The sequence below is a fragment of the Acomys russatus genome, chromosome 18, assembly GCF_903995435.1.
Source record: "Acomys russatus chromosome 18, mAcoRus1.1, whole genome shotgun sequence".
Lineage (NCBI taxonomy): Eukaryota > Metazoa > Chordata > Mammalia > Rodentia > Muridae > Acomys > Acomys russatus.
The window spans coordinates 60,894,744-60,914,084 of record NC_067154.1 but is presented as its reverse complement, the minus strand read 5'-3'; the positions used below and the strand labels follow the sequence as shown (position 1 = coordinate 60,914,084).

Sequence of the window (19,341 nt, the reverse complement as noted above, 5' to 3'; positions counted from 1 at the left end):
ACCTGTAGCTCAGTTCCAGGGGGACCCTATCCAGACCTGGAGCCTCTGTGGGTACCCAACATGCCTATGGTGTACAGTCATAGAATAAAAAGAGAGAAAGGCTGGAGAGATGGCTCAGTGGTTAGGAGCACCTGTTGCCCTGCCAGAGGATCTGAGTTCAGATCCCAGTCCAGGAGGCTCACCAATCACCTACACCTCCAGCTACTTTTACTTCCTCTTTTGGCATCTATGGATACCTAAACACATGTGACATATAAATACATGTCAATTTAAGAAAATAAATCTTTAGAAAGGCTACTCATGATGTAGGAAGTCTCCGTGGACAGTAAATTAGCAATCATTGCATGCTGCTCTGAAGGGAAAGTTAGGGTCAGACTCCCAGGGGGGAAAAACAAAAAGAAACAAAACAAAACAAAACAACAAAAAAAGCGAGACATTCGTACAAGCCAACTTTGTTTTTTCCATGTGGCTCTACTTCAGGATGCGCTGTTCTGCACACACCTGTCTCACTCACACAGAACCACGCCCAAGTGAAGCTCATTCACCACATGTATTTTCTCTACGACACATGTCACAGTAAGCACCGCATTTCAGCAGCATGTGAAGGGACAACTGTGCAGAGAAGTCACCAGTGACGGCCAAGGGGCTGCAGGGGGCAGAGGCAGAGGAGTCACCAGTGACGGCCACGGGGCTGCAGGGGGCAGAGGCAGAGGAGTCACCAGTGACGGCCACGGGGCTGCAGGGGGCAGAGGAGTCACCAGTGACGGCCACGGGGCTGCAGGGGGCAGAGGCAGAGGAGTCACCAGTGACGGCCACGGGGCTGCAGGGGGCAGAGGCAGAGGAGTCACCAGTGACAGCCACGGGGCTGCAGGGGGCAGAGGCACAACTTCCTCCTGCTTTTTCTCAGCTGGGAACATGTGCATGAGGCAGATCAGACTTCATGCCCTGGGTGTCTGCCAAGGATGCGGAAGGCACGGGTTGACCTGGGGATACATTTTAGTGACTGGGCAAGTCTGAAGCGAGACCATCTGAGCAGGGAAAGCTATGTTCTAATTCTCGTAGGAGACTTAAGTTTGGGCTCCTCAACTTGCAGCAAGCGCTCTTCCATCTTGATGAGGGCAACGTGCTAGGCTGAGGAGTCACTTTTTCCCTTTGGCGTCAGGGTCAACAGGCACCGGGTCTCTTCTTGGTCCTTTCTGGTTTTGGCTCTCCTCAAATGCAGTGGCTGCCCAGGAGGGCGGAGTAACCTCGCTTCCTGAGCACTCTCCTCTGTGAACTACTTGAAACGAGAACAAACTCCGTGGCAGCTTTGTGTCCTGACGCTAGGGACGCGTGTCTGACGATGAACGCTCCATCCAGAGCATCTTTGCGTCCTGATGCCAGGGACGCATGTCCGGCGATGAACGCTCCATCCGGGAGCGGCACCAAGCGGATGGTGAACTTGTCCACCGCCCACCACGCTTCTCTGTGAGAGACACTGAGACAACCCAGGGCTCTCAAGGGAACTCAAAGGTACTTACACTGTACGATGTGAGAGATTAAGAGAGCAGCGCTGGTGTCGTTACACGTCAACCTGCCTTGCGCCAAGTCCTGCTTCACCTGCAGGGCAAACAGGTACCTGCAAGGGCAACAGAGAGAGACGCAGGTCACGCGGGGAGCCGGAGGGTCTGCGGCACACGGTGAGAAACTGAAGGAAGGAACTGTAGAACCTAGTAAGGAGAAACCAACAGAACCTGGAGGGCAGCGGAGGCAGCGGCACGCTCGGAACTGCTGCGTTCTCATGGAGGCAAGCTCTCATAAATATGCTGTACCGGGAGGGGCCTCCCAAACCACACCTCTGACAACCTGAGCGCAACAAGAACGGTTAAAACAAACTGGAGCACACTGAATTATGTTCATGAATTAATAAATTATGGATTGATAAAAATGTATGAGTCCACAGTGATTGGGGATTGGCGAAAAAGAACAAAAAATGTAATGTATCACATTCCACCATCTATTAATGGAACTCCTTATCCAAAAACAGGTCACTGGCTGGTGCATTAGTGGCACGAAGCTTACGGAGGTAACTGACCAGACCCAATCTGAGGCCTGCTTTGCAGGACAGAGTTCATGCCTGGTGCTAAAAACCTGGTCAAAATCCCATGGCCTGGGAATCATAGGTTCTAGAAAGGAAGCTACTACTGTTGTCTTGCTAAATGGATGAGTCATAAAATGCTGTCTAAATATTTAGGTTTATATCCACAGTTCCTTTCAGCCTTGGCCAGAGGAGCCTCTCTCTGCAGTGGGCAGCAGTGCAGAGATTCATGGTTGGTCACATGGTAACCACCAAGCGCGCACCCTCAACAGGAAGTCTACCACATGCTCACACCAAGGCTCAGGGACCGCCACAGCAGACGGGTCAGAGGACAGGGAGGACAGTTATGACGCGCTGACTTCTGGACATGGCACTGTTGTTGTGCTAATGAAGGCGCTGCTGCTACTGCTGCCTGCACAAGGTCAAGACAGCAAGTCCAGCCAACACCTCAACAGGCAGCACTAACTGGACTCAGTTAAAAAAAAAAAAAAAAAGCCCTGAGAGGACATGAGGTGGGAATGGGACACTGGCGGGGTACATAGGAGGAAGCTGGGGTTGATATGGTCACACACTGTCTCCGTGCATGAGACCGTCAAATAATAAATAAGAGACACTCTAAAAATAACGACACACACAAAGGTGGTGGCTGAAGGCAAAGAGCTATCAGGACACATGAGAACCCGAGTAGACAGCAGAGTTAGGCTTCACAGGACCAGAGAGCCCTCTCAACAACCTCCAAAGACACCCACACTGGCAGGGTAGTCAATTGGTTAGAAACACATCCTTCAGGAAGATGGATGTTCAGAGAGGCCGGAAGAGACATTTAGTTCCCAATGGAAAGACCAGTGTCAGCATCGGCGCAGTTGATAACATATGGAACACATCGCTTGCATAGATTCTGGTAAAAAAAAAAAAGTGTAACAAACATCTAGTTCTTAAGGATGCACAAGTTTGGGAGAATAAGCAAAGCACAAGCAAGGAGGCAAATCTAGGAGGCACGGCATGATGAAGAAAACTGAAGACCCGTGCTGGACTGAGAGGCCCGGGGTGGCGGCCCTTCAGCACAACGGGTCACCAAGTCTTTACTCCAGTTTTGGAGTTCTGAGACAGGGTCTCATCGTGTAGCCCCAGATGGCCAGGAACTCCTTACGTAGACCAGGCTGGCCCTGCATTTACAGAGATCTGCCTGCCTTTGCCTCCCAAGTGCTGAAACCAAAGGTGCACGCGCCACCAAACTCTGTAGTGGAAGTTTTGGTTTCGTTAAAAACCTCAGTTATGTTATGTGAACATGCTTTTGTTTGAATCCCAGATGTGGGATATGGGCTGATTCAGACTGTCCACAGCAGCAAAGTGTTTGCTTCGTGCGGGCTCTGAGAGGGGCTGTTTGCCAGCTGCAGACAGTTTAATTGTGAGGACTCTGGAGAGGAATAAATGCCAGAGCCTAGAGAGAGACGGGGTGGGGTAGTGGGGTGGGCGGGGTGGGGGTGGGTGGGGTAGGGGTGAGCGGGGGTGGGGAGTGGATGGGGGGGTGGGGTAGTGGGGTGGGCGGGGTGGGGGTGGGTGGGGTAGGGGTGAGCAGGGTAGTGAGGTGGGTGGGGTGGGTGGGGGTAGGGGTGAGCGGGGTGGGGGGGTGGGGTGGGGAATAGGGGTGAGTGGGGAGTGGATGGGGGGCCAGGGTAGTAGGGTGGGCAGGGTGGGTGGGGATGGATGGGGGTAGGGTAGTGGGGTGGGTGGGGTGGGTGGGGTAGGGGTGAGCGGGGTGGGGGGGGGGGGGGAGGGTGGGGTAGTGGGGTGGGCAGGGTAGTGGGGTGGGTGGGGTAGGGGTGAGCAGGGTAGACAGGGGTAGTGGGGTGGGTGGGGTAGGGGAGTGGGTGGGGTGGCGGTGGGGGAGGCATCCGAGAAGGAAGAAGGAGATTGCTGCTCCCAGTTGCTCTTGGTGCAGTTTGATGAGAAGAAGTTGGGGTATCCTGGTATGAATATTGCCCCAAGGAACCCGATGACCGTAACCAGGTAGAACTGACTCTAAAGAGCTCTCATACCCCCTTCTAACCGTCTCTCTCTCCTACCTGGTGGTGTTGGAAGGGACCAGCGAGGAGAAGGGAGAAAGATATAAGAAACTCCACATTAAAAAAAAAAAAAAGCTTAAAAACTAGTGCCCACAGCACCCAGTGAGTCTTAATTTAGAAACACAGACATAAACAACAGCCAGGGGGGATGTTGGGAAATCTGAGTTTGGTGAAGGTTTTATGTAACATGAAAAGTACAGTTATATATATAAAAGAACCAGGAAGGATATCATGCTAGTGTGATAGGCCAGTCTCAATTACGAGTTCCAACTTTCTATAATGTACAGTTACGACCCTCTAAGACAAAAGATTGCTTTATTGTATGCCTATGCGGCTGGAACGGAAGCTTGGCTCTCACGCATGCTAGGTGTGCTGGTTTGGATGTGCATGTTCCCCACAGGCTCACGGCGCTGCTGGGGAGGACTACGGGGCATGGCCTTGTGGAAGGAGCACGTCTCTGGGGGCGGGCTTCGAGAGTTCAGACTCTTGGGTTTTCAAGTTCACCCTTTTGGCTTGTGCTTCAAGATGGGTGTTCTGAGCCTGCTGTTCAGTCACCACCTGTCACCTGCAGTTGCTGCTCAGCCATCGTGGCCTCTAACCACTGGGAACCACAAACCCAAATCAAGTCTTCTGTAAGCTGCCTTGGTCCTGGTGCTTTTTTTTAACATTGGCAGAAGAGTAATCAGGCCACTAGACAGGTGTCTGCTACTGAGGTACATGCTTGGCTCTATTTTGTTTTTGTTGTTTTTTGGAGACAGGGTTTCTCTGTGTAGCCTTGGCTGTCCTGGACTCGCTTTGTAGACCAGGTTGGCCTGGAACTCACAGCAATCCGCCTGCCTCTGCCTCCCGAGAGCTGGGCTTAAAGGTGTGCGCCACCATGCCTGGCTTTCTATTTTGTTTTTAATTCTAAAAAATAAAAAGTTGACAGTGCCACACACAGAGTTGTCCCTAAGAACTAGATGGGGACAGTGGTGACCCCACCAGGCTCACCATGCCTCGGGGACTATTCTGAACCCACAGTCACACAGACAACCCTGAAGTCTGTTTCTGTCCCTTTCTCACACACACACAAAGCAATCAAGCAAACAAACAAGCCTTTCTAAATGACATGAATGTGGAAAAGGGCCCTGGGGTGCTGGGTTGACAGGCGCAGGATGGACACAAGATGGGGGACATGAGGGTTGTCAGAATGCATCTTATATACAAACATGAAACTGTCAAAGAACAAATCTACCAGACAGGATAATCCATGGGAAGGAAGTAACTGCAACAACTCAATTAAAAATATGTGGAGGAATGCTGAGTGAATGTTTCAACCATCAATAAAGCGCTGTTTAGCCAATCAGCTGGGCAGAAGGACAGGAAGTGGAAGGCGGGACTTCCGGGAGGAGAGGATTTTTTGGATGGTTGGAGGACAGTGGGAACTGGACGTGGGCTGGCCCAGGGGTCACAGTGGCAAGTGTTTGGAATATATGTATGTTATAAGGTTTAGAGTAGTTTGTTTAGTTTATGAGTAGATTAGAATCAGTTCAGACTCTGCCAGGCAAAGTGCTGGCAGCTTTAAAGTATGTTTTAGTCTCTCTGTGTCAGTTATTTGCATTGTAGGCCAAACGGATACAATATATTGTAACAAAAATATTAGCATTAAAAATGATAATAACCAATTTTCTTTAAATTGCTTAAGACATTTCATTAATAACAACCAAAAGTTCAAATAATAATAATAATAATAATAATAATAATAATAATAATAATAATAATAATAATAATAATAGAACAAAAAGTGGCCATTGTGTGGGCAGAAAATAAAATTACAACACAGGGCAGCTGGGGGCTGACTGCAGTGACCTTCTTGACCTCAGTCCTTAGTGTCTGTCCTGTTCCAAGTGCTCCTGCCACCTGCTGCCCTGCCTCTCACTAGAAAATCAAAGGGGAAAAAAGTGGGGAACAAGAAACAACCTGCTCACGAGCACAGGGGTTGGGAGGCGTGGCCTCATCTTTCTGGATCTGGCAGCGGTAACTGCTCACTGAACCCAAGACTTCACAGAACTACGGGCGTTAATTCTGACCTACAGTGTAGTTAATTTTCAAACAACCAGGAGGGTTTTATGTTTTCAAAGCACTGCACTTTGAATAATTTACCAACTCAAACACAAGGTCCTGTGTCTACAGAGAAGTAAGTGCTCCCAGACACATTTCCGGGCAGAGTCTGACAGGCTTTGGGAGTGTTGGAGAACGTGACAACAGGGAGCCTGGGAAGTGTGCACATGACTGATGTGGTGGCCTCATGCTCTTCTGGAAGCCGCAGGAACTTGTCATCTTCTGGCCATGTGGCCCGTTCCCAGGCTTGGGTAACGTGAGAAACAGCTTCCTGGGATGACAACGTGGCCCTTCCTAACCACGGGAGCTGTAAGTGGAGCGGACCAGCTGTTCTCGCTTCTGGAGACTTAGCAACTCCAACCACGCCCACAGGAGCCAGAGCTAAGTCTTGCTCAGTAGGCAGTCAGCACAGCGAAAAGGTGGAAACAGTGACACTAACCGCTTCCAATGGCATGACCAGAGGCCTTTGCTTCCGAGGACTACACGCCCACGTCACACGCGCAATCCCCCTGCTGTGTACTGTTGGCAACACATTGACGGTTTGATTTATCTCATTTGGAAGGCCTTAATAGCCTTCCTATTCTCACTAGGTAGCATCAGTTTAGTGCTTGCTGCCCGCGGATGTTTTGCTTGTTGATGTAATCATTTTCCAGTTCTGGAGACACAAGACTTAATTTCCATCACTACGTTCCTAGAATGTTCAGCAAGGCTTTGAAGACAGAGCACACACAGTAAATACTTGTAACTAAACTACTGTCTCCACCTCTTTGATCAATGAGGCCAGTCACGCCAACCCCAGGCCCTGTGTTCTCTACTGTGAGGGATGAGAAAGGCACGGTGGCTTTGGTTTTAATAAGCCATAGCGTGAAAGGCACATGTGATTAGAGTTTGGCTGCCCAGATTGACGCAGCAGATGAGGGTGTGTGTGGAAGGGAGGACTACGCTGCTGTCAGCTCTGCTCCCTGTCGGCTGAAGAGTGAGCGGTAATAGTGATGATGATGATGATGGTGATGATGGTGGTGATGATGATGGTGATGATGATGGTGGTGATGATGGAGATGATGATGGTGATGATGGTGGTGGTGGTGATGATGGTGATGGTGATGGCGGTGAGGTTGATGGTGACGACGATGATGATGGTGATGATGATGGTGGTGGTGACAGTGATTATGTGATGATGATGGTGATGATGGTGATGATGATGATGGTGATGATGGTGATGATGATGATGGTGATGATGGTGATGGTGGTGGTGATGGTGATGATGGTGGTGATGATGGTGGTGGTGGTGACAGTGATTATGTGATGATGATGGTGATGGTGTTGACGATGACGATGATGGTGATGATGATGGAGATGATGATGGTGATGATGATGGTGGTGGTGACAGTGATTATGTGATGGTGATGGTGTTGACGATGACAATGATGGTGATGATGATGATAATGACCTTGACGTCAATGGTGATGGTGATGACAGCTGAGCGTGACCGCTCACATCGAGCCTACCTGACTCTATTCACTCTGTGTATGATAATACAAAATAACTCTGAATGGGTAAGTTTAGTGTCTGAATTATTAGAGGCCGATCAGCAGTGGTACAGAGCAAACCAGTGACTTACCAGCCACAGCGAGCAAGTGTCAAGATCACACCTGACCAACCCTCCTCTTCCCACAGTTTCAAACAAACTGACTATACTTTCTGTCAAATTCACCCACCCACAGCAGCAAAGAAGATGCATGCTCTCTTCTTCAAAAGATGCTCTCTCTCTGCCCCACCCCCGGCCGTGTGTGTGTGTGTGCGTGCATGTACGTGTGTGTATGCCATGTATGTGAAGCCGCCCAGCAAAGCCAGCAATGGGCATCGGCTCCATTGGAACTGGAGTGACCCGATGTGTGTGCTGGGGACTGGGCTCAGATGCTCTGAAGCATCTTTTTTTTTTTTTTTTTTTTTTTAAGATTTATTTATTTATTATTGTGTATACAGTGCTTTGCCTGCATGGACAGGCCAGAAGAGGGCATCAGATCCCAGTATAGATGGTTGTGAGCCACCATGTGGTTGCTAGGAATTGAACTCAGGACCTCTGGAGGAGCGGTCAGTGCCCTTAACCTCTGAGCCATCTCTCCAGCGCCCCTCTGAAGCATTCTTAACAGAATTCAGAACCAGTTTCACCAAGCAGACCCTAAAACCGTCTCAGTTGTAACAGACAGATACAAATTACGACGCTGACCGGTTTTTAAGCCACCTTCCTCATAATCAGTCGGGAAGAAAGCAGGCTGCAGGAAAACATGGTCCTTCTGTGTGTTGTAGGCAGAGATGGAAGAGAGAACGTGAAACCGCCAAGACCAAGAGATATGGTCAAAGCAGCATTCCAGAAAGGGCCAGTCCATTAGCAGCCAGTACCGCCCCCCCCCCCCCCGCCCAGTCCATCTGTAACAGTCACTGACGCCACTGACCTGGTGAGCTCTTCCTGGAGTTGTGTGTGGTCAGGTGGGAAGAATTTCACCACAAACTTCACAACTACGTGCTTGGGCCCTGAAAAGAACAGCAGCAATCAGCAATCAGTGAGGTGTTTCCAAGGTCACCAAAAATGAGCCTTTCTGAGGCCCATCACCGTGCAGGGTTCCCAGAGTGCAGAAGGGTCATAGCTACTGACTCAGTGACAGGCCATGAGGAGAACCATATCCAATGGTTCCAATTTCCCCTGGGTTTTTAAATCTGTCAGTGGTATTTCACTAGGTGTTTTTGGTTTGCTGTTTGTTTGTTTGTTTGTTTTGAGGCAGGGTTTCTCTGTGTAGCCTTGACTGTCCTGGAACATGTGCTGCTGTCGAAAGTACCCCTACTGGCTTTACTTGTTTGTTTTGTTTTTTGATTTTGTTTTTAAAAGATTGATTAGATCTATCTAACATCTATTTATCTATCAATCGATCATCTATTTATCATCTATCACCTGTAATCTATCTATCTACCTACCTACCTAGCATCTGTCTACTGCATTAGTGTTTTGCCTACATGTACTGTCTTTGTGAGGATGCTAGCTCTCCTGGAACTGAGGTTACAGACAGTTGTGAGCTGCCACGTGGGTGCTGGGAATTGAACCCGGGCCCTCTAGAAGAGCAGCCAAAGCTCTTGACCACTGTTTTTAAACCGAGCAGACCTTTTTGTTTGTTTGTTTGATGCCTGTTTTGTTTGTTAAACAGAATCTCAGTAAGTAGCCCCAGCTGGCCTCAAACACACAGGAATCCTCCTGCCTTGGACTCTTGGGGTCTGGTATTAAAAGTGAGTCCCAGCACACTCGGTGGATCAGCACTTTTATCCATGGGTAGACACGCCGGAAGGGGAGACAATGAAAACATGAACCATTCATACAGTTCAGCCTACGCAGCTGTCTACCAAGCATGGCTGCTACCGCCTTACCAATGTGGTGTAGCTACAGAGCCCTGCAGAAGAAACAGGCGTGACTTGGGGCTCTGTCTGTGGCACTGTCCATCACGGGCTTGCACTGTCCCACACCTATTTCCAAGGAGCTAGAACAGCAGGGGGCAGCGGGGACTGGAGGGAGAATGTGATGGAGAAAGGCAGAGGCTGAACGGATTGTGTTGCCAGGGTTTGCACTGGGAGTGAACTTCGGGGTCTCTGGAGGGGCTGGCACCCAAAAGGACGGCAGCAGAAGGCAAGTGCTGTCCATGGCACAATGGGGTGAGGACCGGGCAGGCCTCAGTGCACGCTAAGCGCATTCTAGACAGCTGACGTGCTCTCCCAGCTCCTTGAGAGTTTAACAGTAGTGTGTGTTACAAGACCAGAAAGTGCCCTTTGCTTTTCATTTTTTTAACTAACACAAACACACACATATATACACACACTACACACACACACACACACACACACACACACACACACACGTGATTTCAGGACATAATTTTTGTGATCACATGTTCAAGTTCAGAAAGAAAAAGAAACCGCAAAGCACTGTAAAATAAGGATGTTGGCTGTGCACAGACGTTATGAGAAGAAGACAAGCATGCAGGAGATGGCTCAGTGGCTGCTCCAACAGAGGATCTGGGTCCAGTTCCCAGCATCCACATAGTGAGTGGCTCACAACTAACTTTATCCCAGAGGCTCTGGCACCCTCTTCTGGCCTATTTGGGCACTGCATGCAAGTGGTGCAGATATACAGATATACACACAGGTGAAACACACACACTTTTTTTTTTTTTTTAAGTCAAAGCACAGAAATGCTGAGGCTAAGGATCCTGAAATATTCCCAGCTTAGGTCTAAAAATGAGGGGAAATGTTGTCACAAGCTGTAAGAGTCGAAGACCAGCCTGGAGCACAGAGAGAGGAAGAGATATACATCTTTTCCTGCCAGTCAGTCATCGGCTAAGCACAAAACCACCGTAGTGGGGTGAGAGACAGAGGCCACCTCCATATTCAGGAGGCTCTTCAGCTCCCAAGGGACCCAAGGCTAAGAAAATGCTTGCTGTCAATGTCAAGTGATAGCTTTGTCACATGGGGCAGCCACAGCACATGGAGGAGAAACACAGGTAAGGCCCGCTCAGTTGTGACCTCGCGACCGTGGCTGCTGTGCCACCCAGTGGGCCTCACGCACCGCCACAGGGATAAGTGACATCTTGTGGTTCATGGAGAGAACAGTGCACTGTAGACCCTGCGCTACCTGTGGGGGAGGGGGCTGCTCTCAGCAGTGTGTCCCCAACTCCCCCTGCGACATCCCAGAGTCACTAAGCAACAAACGGCCTTCCATCATTTGGTATGAGTCACTGCTTAATCTAGATGACGGGAGATCGGCATCAGCTGTAACTGCAGGCGGGCCTCACAGTCACCGCTGCACGTCTCCACATCCACGCGATGGCGAGGAGTGGCCTACGGGGAAAAGTGAGCTGGGCTGTATGGTGAGCTTCAGGTGTGGCGAAAGCCTGCAGCTCTGCTCTCAGCCACACAAACCTGGGCCGTCTGGGACAACTTAAAGAACACAGCTTCACCTCACAGCAGAAAGAGTAAGGTGGTGCTTGCGGGGCGGGAGACGGACAGCAAGACCCTTTTCCTCTTTCCTGCTGTCCTCACAGGCCGTCTTAACCTTTCCTCTCCAATATGCAGCCAGATTCACAAGAGAGCTATGCTGCCCATCACATTTACTCTTGTGCATGCACTCACACACACACACACACACACACACACACAGACATGCACAGGCAGGCATGCACACACACACACCACACACACACACATACACACACACACAGACAGACAGACATGCACAGGCAGGCATGCACACACACACCACACACACACACACACACACACACACACACACAGAGGCATGCATGCACATAGTCACATAGCACTCTCTCTCTCTCCCTCCCTCCCCCCTTTTCCCTCCCCCCCTCCCCCCCCCCCCCCCCCCCCCCCCCCCCCAGTGAAGCACTTTCTCTTTGGCCAATGCCAGTGTTCTCTTTTCACAGGCTTTGGAGAGAGAGAGATTAGAAAACCTAAGTCTGTTTTATGAATAGCAGGCTCCACCCTTCCCCTGAGGACACGACAGAAGCAAACGGCGGGGTTACCCCGGGGCTTGAAAGCAGGCATCAGTCATCCACCAAGGTGGGGTCTGATTTTCCTCCCGAGGTTTTGAATACCAAAGTACTATGTCTGAAAATGTCAGCAGTTACACATTTTAACAGTCCGTGGATTAGTGGGTGATGACAAGGGACAAGGGACCTGTATCTCTCGTGTTTCATGCCTCAGACAACAGGACACCGCCACATGGGAGTCACCTGGCTTTGCACGCCCAGCGAGTATGAAGGATGGACATACTTACTGCGAATCTGCTTCACGATGGGCTTCAGGAGATCCAGCCACACCTAAGGGAGGAACAAGCAAAGGCCGACATGACTCCGCTGGAAAATGTGCGAGGGCTCCAAGACCACGTTAAGTCATTGCAGTGAAATGACTCTGGGAATCAGGCTGTGAGGATTTTTCTTCTAGAATGCCATATTTTAAACTGCTACTTCCTTTAAAATGTTTTATTATTTTCTGTGCATGGGCATTTTGCCTGCATGTGTGTCTTGGCACTACATGGATGCAGTGCTCCTGGAAGCCAGAAGACGGTGTGGGACCCCCCCCCCCGGACCCCCACCCCCCCCCCCGCCCAGGACATGGCTGTTAGCCACTGTGTGCATGCTGGGTACGGAGCCTAGCTGCTCCGCAGAGGGCCTCCGCTCCCACCTCTGCTGACCCTGCTTGCAGAACGATTCTCATCCACAGTACTGCATCTCTCAGGGCTGGAGAGAAGGCTCAGCGGTTGAGAGCACTGGCTGCTCTTCCAGAGCCATGAGTGGTACATAATCTGCTCCAGGTGCCCAGCCAGAACTCAGAAGCAGGCTGAACCGGACCCACCCTCCCCCAAGTCCCGGCTCTTTTCACCCACATGCTCCTGCATAGATTTCAAATCAGAGAAAGACACCTAGCCTCATTAATAAAATGGAAGTTAAGCACACAACCCCATTTTATGTATTCTTTTTAAAAACTCTCCCTGAGTTGCTGGCCAGTTGAAAGGGGTTTCTCTTTGCATACAGGACAGAAACAAGATTAAAATTCTCATGGTGAAAAGAAGAGTTAGAAAAAAGAGACGCTGCCTGCAGAAAATGAATTTAAGAACAGTAATATCTGCAAAGAGGAAACTTCAAAGTCAAAGAAGAAAATGCAGATATTAGGGAATTATTTGTGCTGGGAATGCAAATCAAAACAATGAGCCATCTCAAACAACTAGATGTACTGTGTGTGATTGTGTGTGTGATTGTGTGTGTGTGTGTGTGTGTGTGTGTTGTAGCTGCTGAAGATGGCCAGGGCACAGGGAAGCAAGCATCACCTTACTCTTTTTGTTTGTTATTTGTTTTTGGATTTTTAAGACAGAGTGACTCTGTGTAGTCTTGGCTGTCCTGGACTCGCTTTGTAGACCAGGCTGGCCTCAAACTCAGATTACAGGAGTGCGCCTAGCTGGCATCCCCTTACTATGACTGACAGATAGATGCAGTAAAACTGCTTTGGAGGTGCCCCAGAAGGGATTCTGGAGGAGTCCCTTTGCATCTTCCTCCATCGGGTCACCTGTCTGTGTAAATGTGCATTTATGCTACTTTTAACATTTTTATGACAATGAAAATATTTTTACTGTAACCTTAAAAAACAAATAAATGAAATAATGTTCATCTACATGATGCGTTACTAGGTGGGCATTAAGAACTATGCTCCTGATTGTTCATGGTCGAGCCAGCCTCACTCTGTAGACCTGTGAGCAGGGAACTCACCATCTACCTCTGCTGGTCACATGACCAGAACAATGGAAAAAGTGAGGCCGGCACAAAGCAGGAAGCGTGGCTCCTAATGTGTCAGGCAGGTGGTCTCTCTGCCTCCTTATCTAGGAACCACTGGGGTTTACAGATAAGCTGGATATGACAGCTAAAGGAAGAGATAATGACCAGAACAACATCAAGATTTCTGTCACGGGCCTCTGGCCAGTCGCTGATGCCATTCCTAGACAGGAAAAGGACTAGGAGTGTGAGGACCAGGGGTGTGGGGACCAGGGATGTGGTGTGAGGACCAGGGGTGTGAAGATAAGGAGTGTGAGGTCCAGGGATGTGATGTAAGGACTAGGGGTGTGATGTAAGGACCAGGGGAGTAATGTAAGGGCCAGAGATGTGAAGACTATGGGTGTGAAGACCAGGGGTGTGATGTAAGGACCAGGAGTGTGAGGACCAGGGGTGTGATGTGAGGACCAGAGGTGTGAGGATGTGCGGTGTAAGGTCCAGGGATGTGAGGCCCAGGGGGTGTGAGGACCAGAGGTATAAAGATCAAGGGTGTGAGGACCAGGGGTATGAGGACCTGGGGTGTGAGGACCAGGGGTATGAGGATCTGAGGTGTGAGGACCAGGGTTGTAAGGATCAGGGGTGTGAGGACCTGGGGTGTGAGGACCAGGGGTGTGAGGACCTGGGATGTGAGGACCAGGGTTGTAAGGATCAGTGAAGGGCATTTCTGCAGTTCTGTTCAATATGGTGTCCCAGCCCATTTTTCCTGGCTTCCCTATATTCCAGTCAGCGCTCAATCTCTCTCCTGACCTCTTTCACCTAAGGTTCCTTGCCCACTTTGGAAAGTGTGCATGGAATATTCTGTGGTGAGGAGTGCTTTCACACTCAAGTGTCAAAGCTGAGGCGAGGCTACACGCGTCACCATCCCCAGCACTGTCTTCATAGGCAACAAGAACAGTTTAAGAGACAAATATTTGTACCTACTGTGCACAAGGCCCAGGTATCTTATTTAATATCCATAACAGCATAGTTACTTTGTACAATCTTGGTGTATATGTGTGTGTGTGTGTATGTGTGTGTGTGTTATATTCAAATGTCTGTCTTTTCTAGAATATAAGGGTTTCCTTCTAAAGCAAAGAACCCAAGACAACTTTATCTCTCTTCTTGGTTTGTCATCCTGTGTTGTATGCATATGTATGTGAAACACACACACACACACACACACACACACACACACAGTGCATGTACATAGGTGCACGTGGAGACCAGAGACCAGTATCAGTTGTCTTCCATTGTCTCTCCACTTTTTGTGGGAGGCAGATTCTCTCACGAAAGGCACCTAGAGCTCACCAACTTGTCTAGATTGTCCCAATGAGTTCCAGGAGTCTGCCTGTCCCCTATCCCCACCCTACCTCAGAGCTGCAGCGACTGACATGTCAGCTGCTCCTGGTTCTACGCATGTGCTGGGGATCCAAACTTAGGTCTTCATGCCTGTGTGATGAGCACAGTACTGACTGAGCCACCTCTGGTCTCTCCTTTGCTAGTCCTCATGCTAAAAAGCAAACAACGGGCTGGAGAGATGGCTCAGAGGTTAAGAGCACTGTTCTTCCAGAGGTACTGAGTTCAATTCCCAGCAACCACATGGCGGCTCACAACCATCTACAATGTGATCTGATGCCCTCTTCTGGCCTGCAGGTGTACATGCAGGCAGAGCATTGTATATATAATAAATAAATAGATCTTAAAAAAAAAAAAAAACCAAACAACTTAAGCAGGTGTGCACCTTTAGTTCCAGCACTTGGGAGGCAGGGCAGGTAGATCTCTGTGAGTTTGAGGCCAGCCTGGTCTACAGAGTGAGTTCCAGGATAGCAAGGCTACACAGAGAAACCCTGTCTTGAAACAAACAAACAAACAAACAAACAAACAACAAAAGCAAACAACTTCTTAGAAGACATACACAAATGACAACCAAGCCCTCATCTTGCCTAAAACACTTATTTAAAAATAGAAATTGCACACAGCTCTAAACCCCCAGCATCAGGTACAGCATATACCGGGCGCAGATAAAACGTGTGTCATGAAAACTAGTCTAACGCCTAGGATTCAGTGGCACACATTAGGGCACTAAGCTGCCAACGCCTCAAAGCAGAGACTACAAAGTAGAGTTGCCGAAAAAGAGAAGTTGGAAGCGCTGCAGAGTGCCCTTGAGTGGGGGAAAGTAGTCATGACCAAAAAGCTGACAGGGACTTCTTAGGGGAAACTGTGCCCGGCTCACAGAAAGCCACAAACAGCACAGACCCCCCAGCCAGGCTAGATAACCCACGACTCTGCGGCCTCCACACAGTCCTGAGCAGCTTTGGTTTGGTAGCTGAGAATAAATACTTCAGCACCCCACCCACCCAGTCGTAGAGTTTACGTCTAAAGGCCCAAGTGGCTTCCAAGTAACTGCATCCCAGAACAAGCTCAGCAGAATGCACAGGAGACAAAGGCAGCCAGCATCCCACAGAGCCAAGTGCACAGCACCTAACAACCAAAGTCACCAGGTACAGAAAGCAGAACAAGCGGCCCACAGTGAAATAAAAACTTGATTCAAACTCAGAGCCCAGAACTCAGAGGTACCAAGCACAGCGGAGCAAAGCATGACCACAGTTTCTGGACCGAGATGGAGAAGCCATGAAAAGGCCCAGACTAAACTCTTACAGGGAAAACTGTATTGTGTGAGGTTAAACAAATGAAAGCAAAACAAAACAAAAAACAAAAGCTCTTCGGTGGATAAACGCCAGATCAGACTGTAATCCTAGCAAGCACCAGACAGCACCGCCATTAGCCGGGCGGGCAAGGGCTATTCTGCCAGTGCTGCCATCACCTTAAACACAAGAAATCACTGTGCTACCATGACGGTGGCCGCCGTGGTGCCGAGCGCTGGAGTTCTCAGCTCCATTATCACCTCACAGGAATGCTTTCACATGTGTGGCCCTTCTCTGCCGGAAATGCTGTTAGGACATGTTTACATCCTTTTCGTGGGCACATAAACCACTTACCAAAATGGGTCACATCCTGGGTCATGAGCCAGTTATTTTAAGAGTGCTGCATTATACAAACTACATTCCTCAACCACTATGGAATTAATTAAAAACCAACAAAACAAAAATAGGGGGAAATTTCCATATGCTCACAACCAACTTCTAGAAAGAAAAATCAAAGAGAAAATTTAAAGTATTTTAAAAAGTAAATGACATATGTCTACATAACAAGTCAAGTCATGGCATGATTTTTTAAAACCTTTGTGCTTAAAATCATCCTCTGAATCGGGGCCTGTGATCCCGAACACTGGGAAGGCTGAGAAAGGAACTTAAGACCAGCCAGGGCTACAAAGACAGACAGACCCTGTTTCAAAAGTAATAAACAAATAACCAAATCTGTCAATGTGAAAGTATATGCCTTCTATAGTTAATTGTTTCATGAAGTGGGGATCAAGCTGAAAGTCAAAATCATCCTAGGGGGCTTTCTGTCTGTAAACTTCTTTACACAAAGGCCCCTGCCCCACCTTAAGTGAGGCAGGGTCTCACGTTGCAGCCCAGGCTGGCCTGCAGCTCTCTATACAGCCCAGGCTGGCCCTGAGCTGACACAGATCCACCTGGGAACAAAAGTGTACAGCACCCAGGCCTCCTGGATCAACATCTCTTCCATTTTGGAGGTGGGAAGCTGACCCAGGCAGGGCCGTGTGCAAGCTGGACAAGTGCTCCACCGAGCAAGACCCTGAGCCCTGGACATGGGTCCAGGTGTGCTGACTGGGTAAGAACGCCTAGATTCGGGGACATCCCTGCTGGCGCCCCCACGTGCTGGACTGCAGGCAAGCGCGCCGCTGCGTCTGGCTGTGGGACTCTTCTCCCAGATTCCTGATCCAAGGCAGGCCTGGGTGGATGCACCTGCGGCCAGCTGTTGGGGTACCAATGCGTCCTGCTGCTCCGTGGATCACACTTGAGAATCTCAGCCTCGGCATACACACTTGCAGACCTCTTGTCCAGTGTGAAGTCTGCAGCTACCAACGTGCAGACACTTTCAAAACTCAACCAGCATCAGTGTTTCGTAAGCAGCTCCCCACACTCTGGTCATTCCTACCTTTTCCCTCTGTCGCCTTGCGTCATCTTAGACTCCTCCCACCGGACGAAGACCTGCTAACGGTCTGTCAAAACAGCCAGGACCGTGATCTGTATCTGGCTAAATCCGTTGAGTTTCGTTTTAGCTAGATGCATGCCCATACATGGCTCCTGACAAGGACATGTTTTTTTTAAACACATTTTTATTGAAAGATAAAATAATTCATATTACATCTCATTTCCTATCCCATCCCATACATCCTCCCATTCCTCCCTCCCTCCCACTTTCACCCCAATCCCCTTTCCCTATGACTGTGACCGAGGGGGACCTCCTCCCCCTGAATATGGTGCTAGGGTATCAAGTCTCTTCTTGGTAGTCTGCTATCCTTCCTCCGAGTGCCATTGGGCCTCCCCCACAAAGGGACATGGCCAAATATGGGGCACCAGAGATCCTGTGAAAGTCAGTCCCCAGTCTCCACTTAACTGTGGAGAATGTTCTGTCCTTTGGTTAGATCTGGGTAGGGGTTTGATGGTGGTTGCATGTTTTGTCCTTGGTTGGTGCCTTTGATCAAGCAGAACCCCTGGGCTCAGATCCACCCATCATAATGTTCCTCTTGTAGGTTTCTAGGACCCTCCGGATCCACCTACTTCCCCATCCCCTATATTTTTCTCACCTAGAGTCTCAATAGGATGTTCTCACCTCCATCCCACTTTCCTGGTAGGTGCAGACTTTCATGGGACCTGCCCCTTGGGCTAGTGTCCAGTTATAAGTCAGTTTATACCATTTCAGTCTCTCCTGACAGGGACATGTTAAAGGGAAACTGGGAGCACTTGGACTACAGATCACAGAGTGTGTCTACATTAATTTACAAGAAAAGCTTTAAGTAAAACAGACGGATCAGATCTGTAACCCGAAGCACAAAGTCCATCGTGGTACAGGCTCTGCCTGGGCAGCGGATGCCAAGTCCATTTAAACAGATCTTGCTACTCCAGATCTGTGCAAAAATCAAGATTTATAATAAAGGCAAGGCCTAACATTACAAAGCCAGGCCTGAGAGTGAGAGAGAGAGAAAGAGAGAGAGAGAGAGAGAGAGAGAGAGAGAGAGAGAGAGAGAGAATATGTGTGTGTGTGCTTTGTTACCTGGCTGGACAGAAACCTTAACCCAAGATTTCTTTTTAATTAATTAACTGATTAATAATAAACTAATGTGGTGAGGTATGGGGACTCAAGGCCTTGTGCGTGGCAGACTCTATCCTTAAGATAGATCCCCAGAAACCAAATCTATTTTGTAAGATTAAGAAGGGGTCAGCCCCAGGCCTCAGGCTCATAAAACAGGAAGTATGCAGCTTTACCTATCTGTACATTGCTTGTGTAATTCTCAATACCTTTGAAAGTTCACTTTAAAAGATGCCTTTTGGATATGACGGCTATCTTTTTTTTTTTTTTTTTTTTTTAATGTGTCAGGAAGGCTCAGCTTTCTTAGCTCCCTTAGCAAAGTCTGAAGTAAGTGTTAGCTTTGCAGATGGCCTCACCACTTGGGCCTGCCCGTCGCTCTGGGACCACCTGTTGGCACGGACAGCGCCAGACGCTGCGGTAACAGTTACTCCCTCACCTCCCCTGGCAGACCACACTCTCTGGGTGTCCCTGTCCTAAGATATTTTTAATCCACAGCGCCCGGCAC

At 49.2% G+C, this 19,341-nt stretch overlaps 1 protein-coding gene across 1 annotated transcript in view; it reads right to left on the bottom strand.

Annotated features, from left to right (window-relative positions):
• The window catches only part of Farp1 (FERM, ARH/RhoGEF and pleckstrin domain protein 1), a 184,832-nt gene that overhangs the window by 54,668 nt on the left and 110,823 nt on the right, over positions 1-19,341 (bottom strand). Inside the window, exons 3-5 of the mRNA XM_051160985.1 lie at positions 12,077-12,119; positions 8,700-8,778; positions 1,521-1,618 (exon numbers count right to left, since the gene is read on the bottom strand). Of these exons, the coding sequence (XP_051016942.1) occupies positions 1,521-1,618; positions 8,700-8,778; positions 12,077-12,119 (220 nt within the window). The remainder of the gene's footprint in view (positions 1-1,520; positions 1,619-8,699; positions 8,779-12,076; positions 12,120-19,341) is intronic.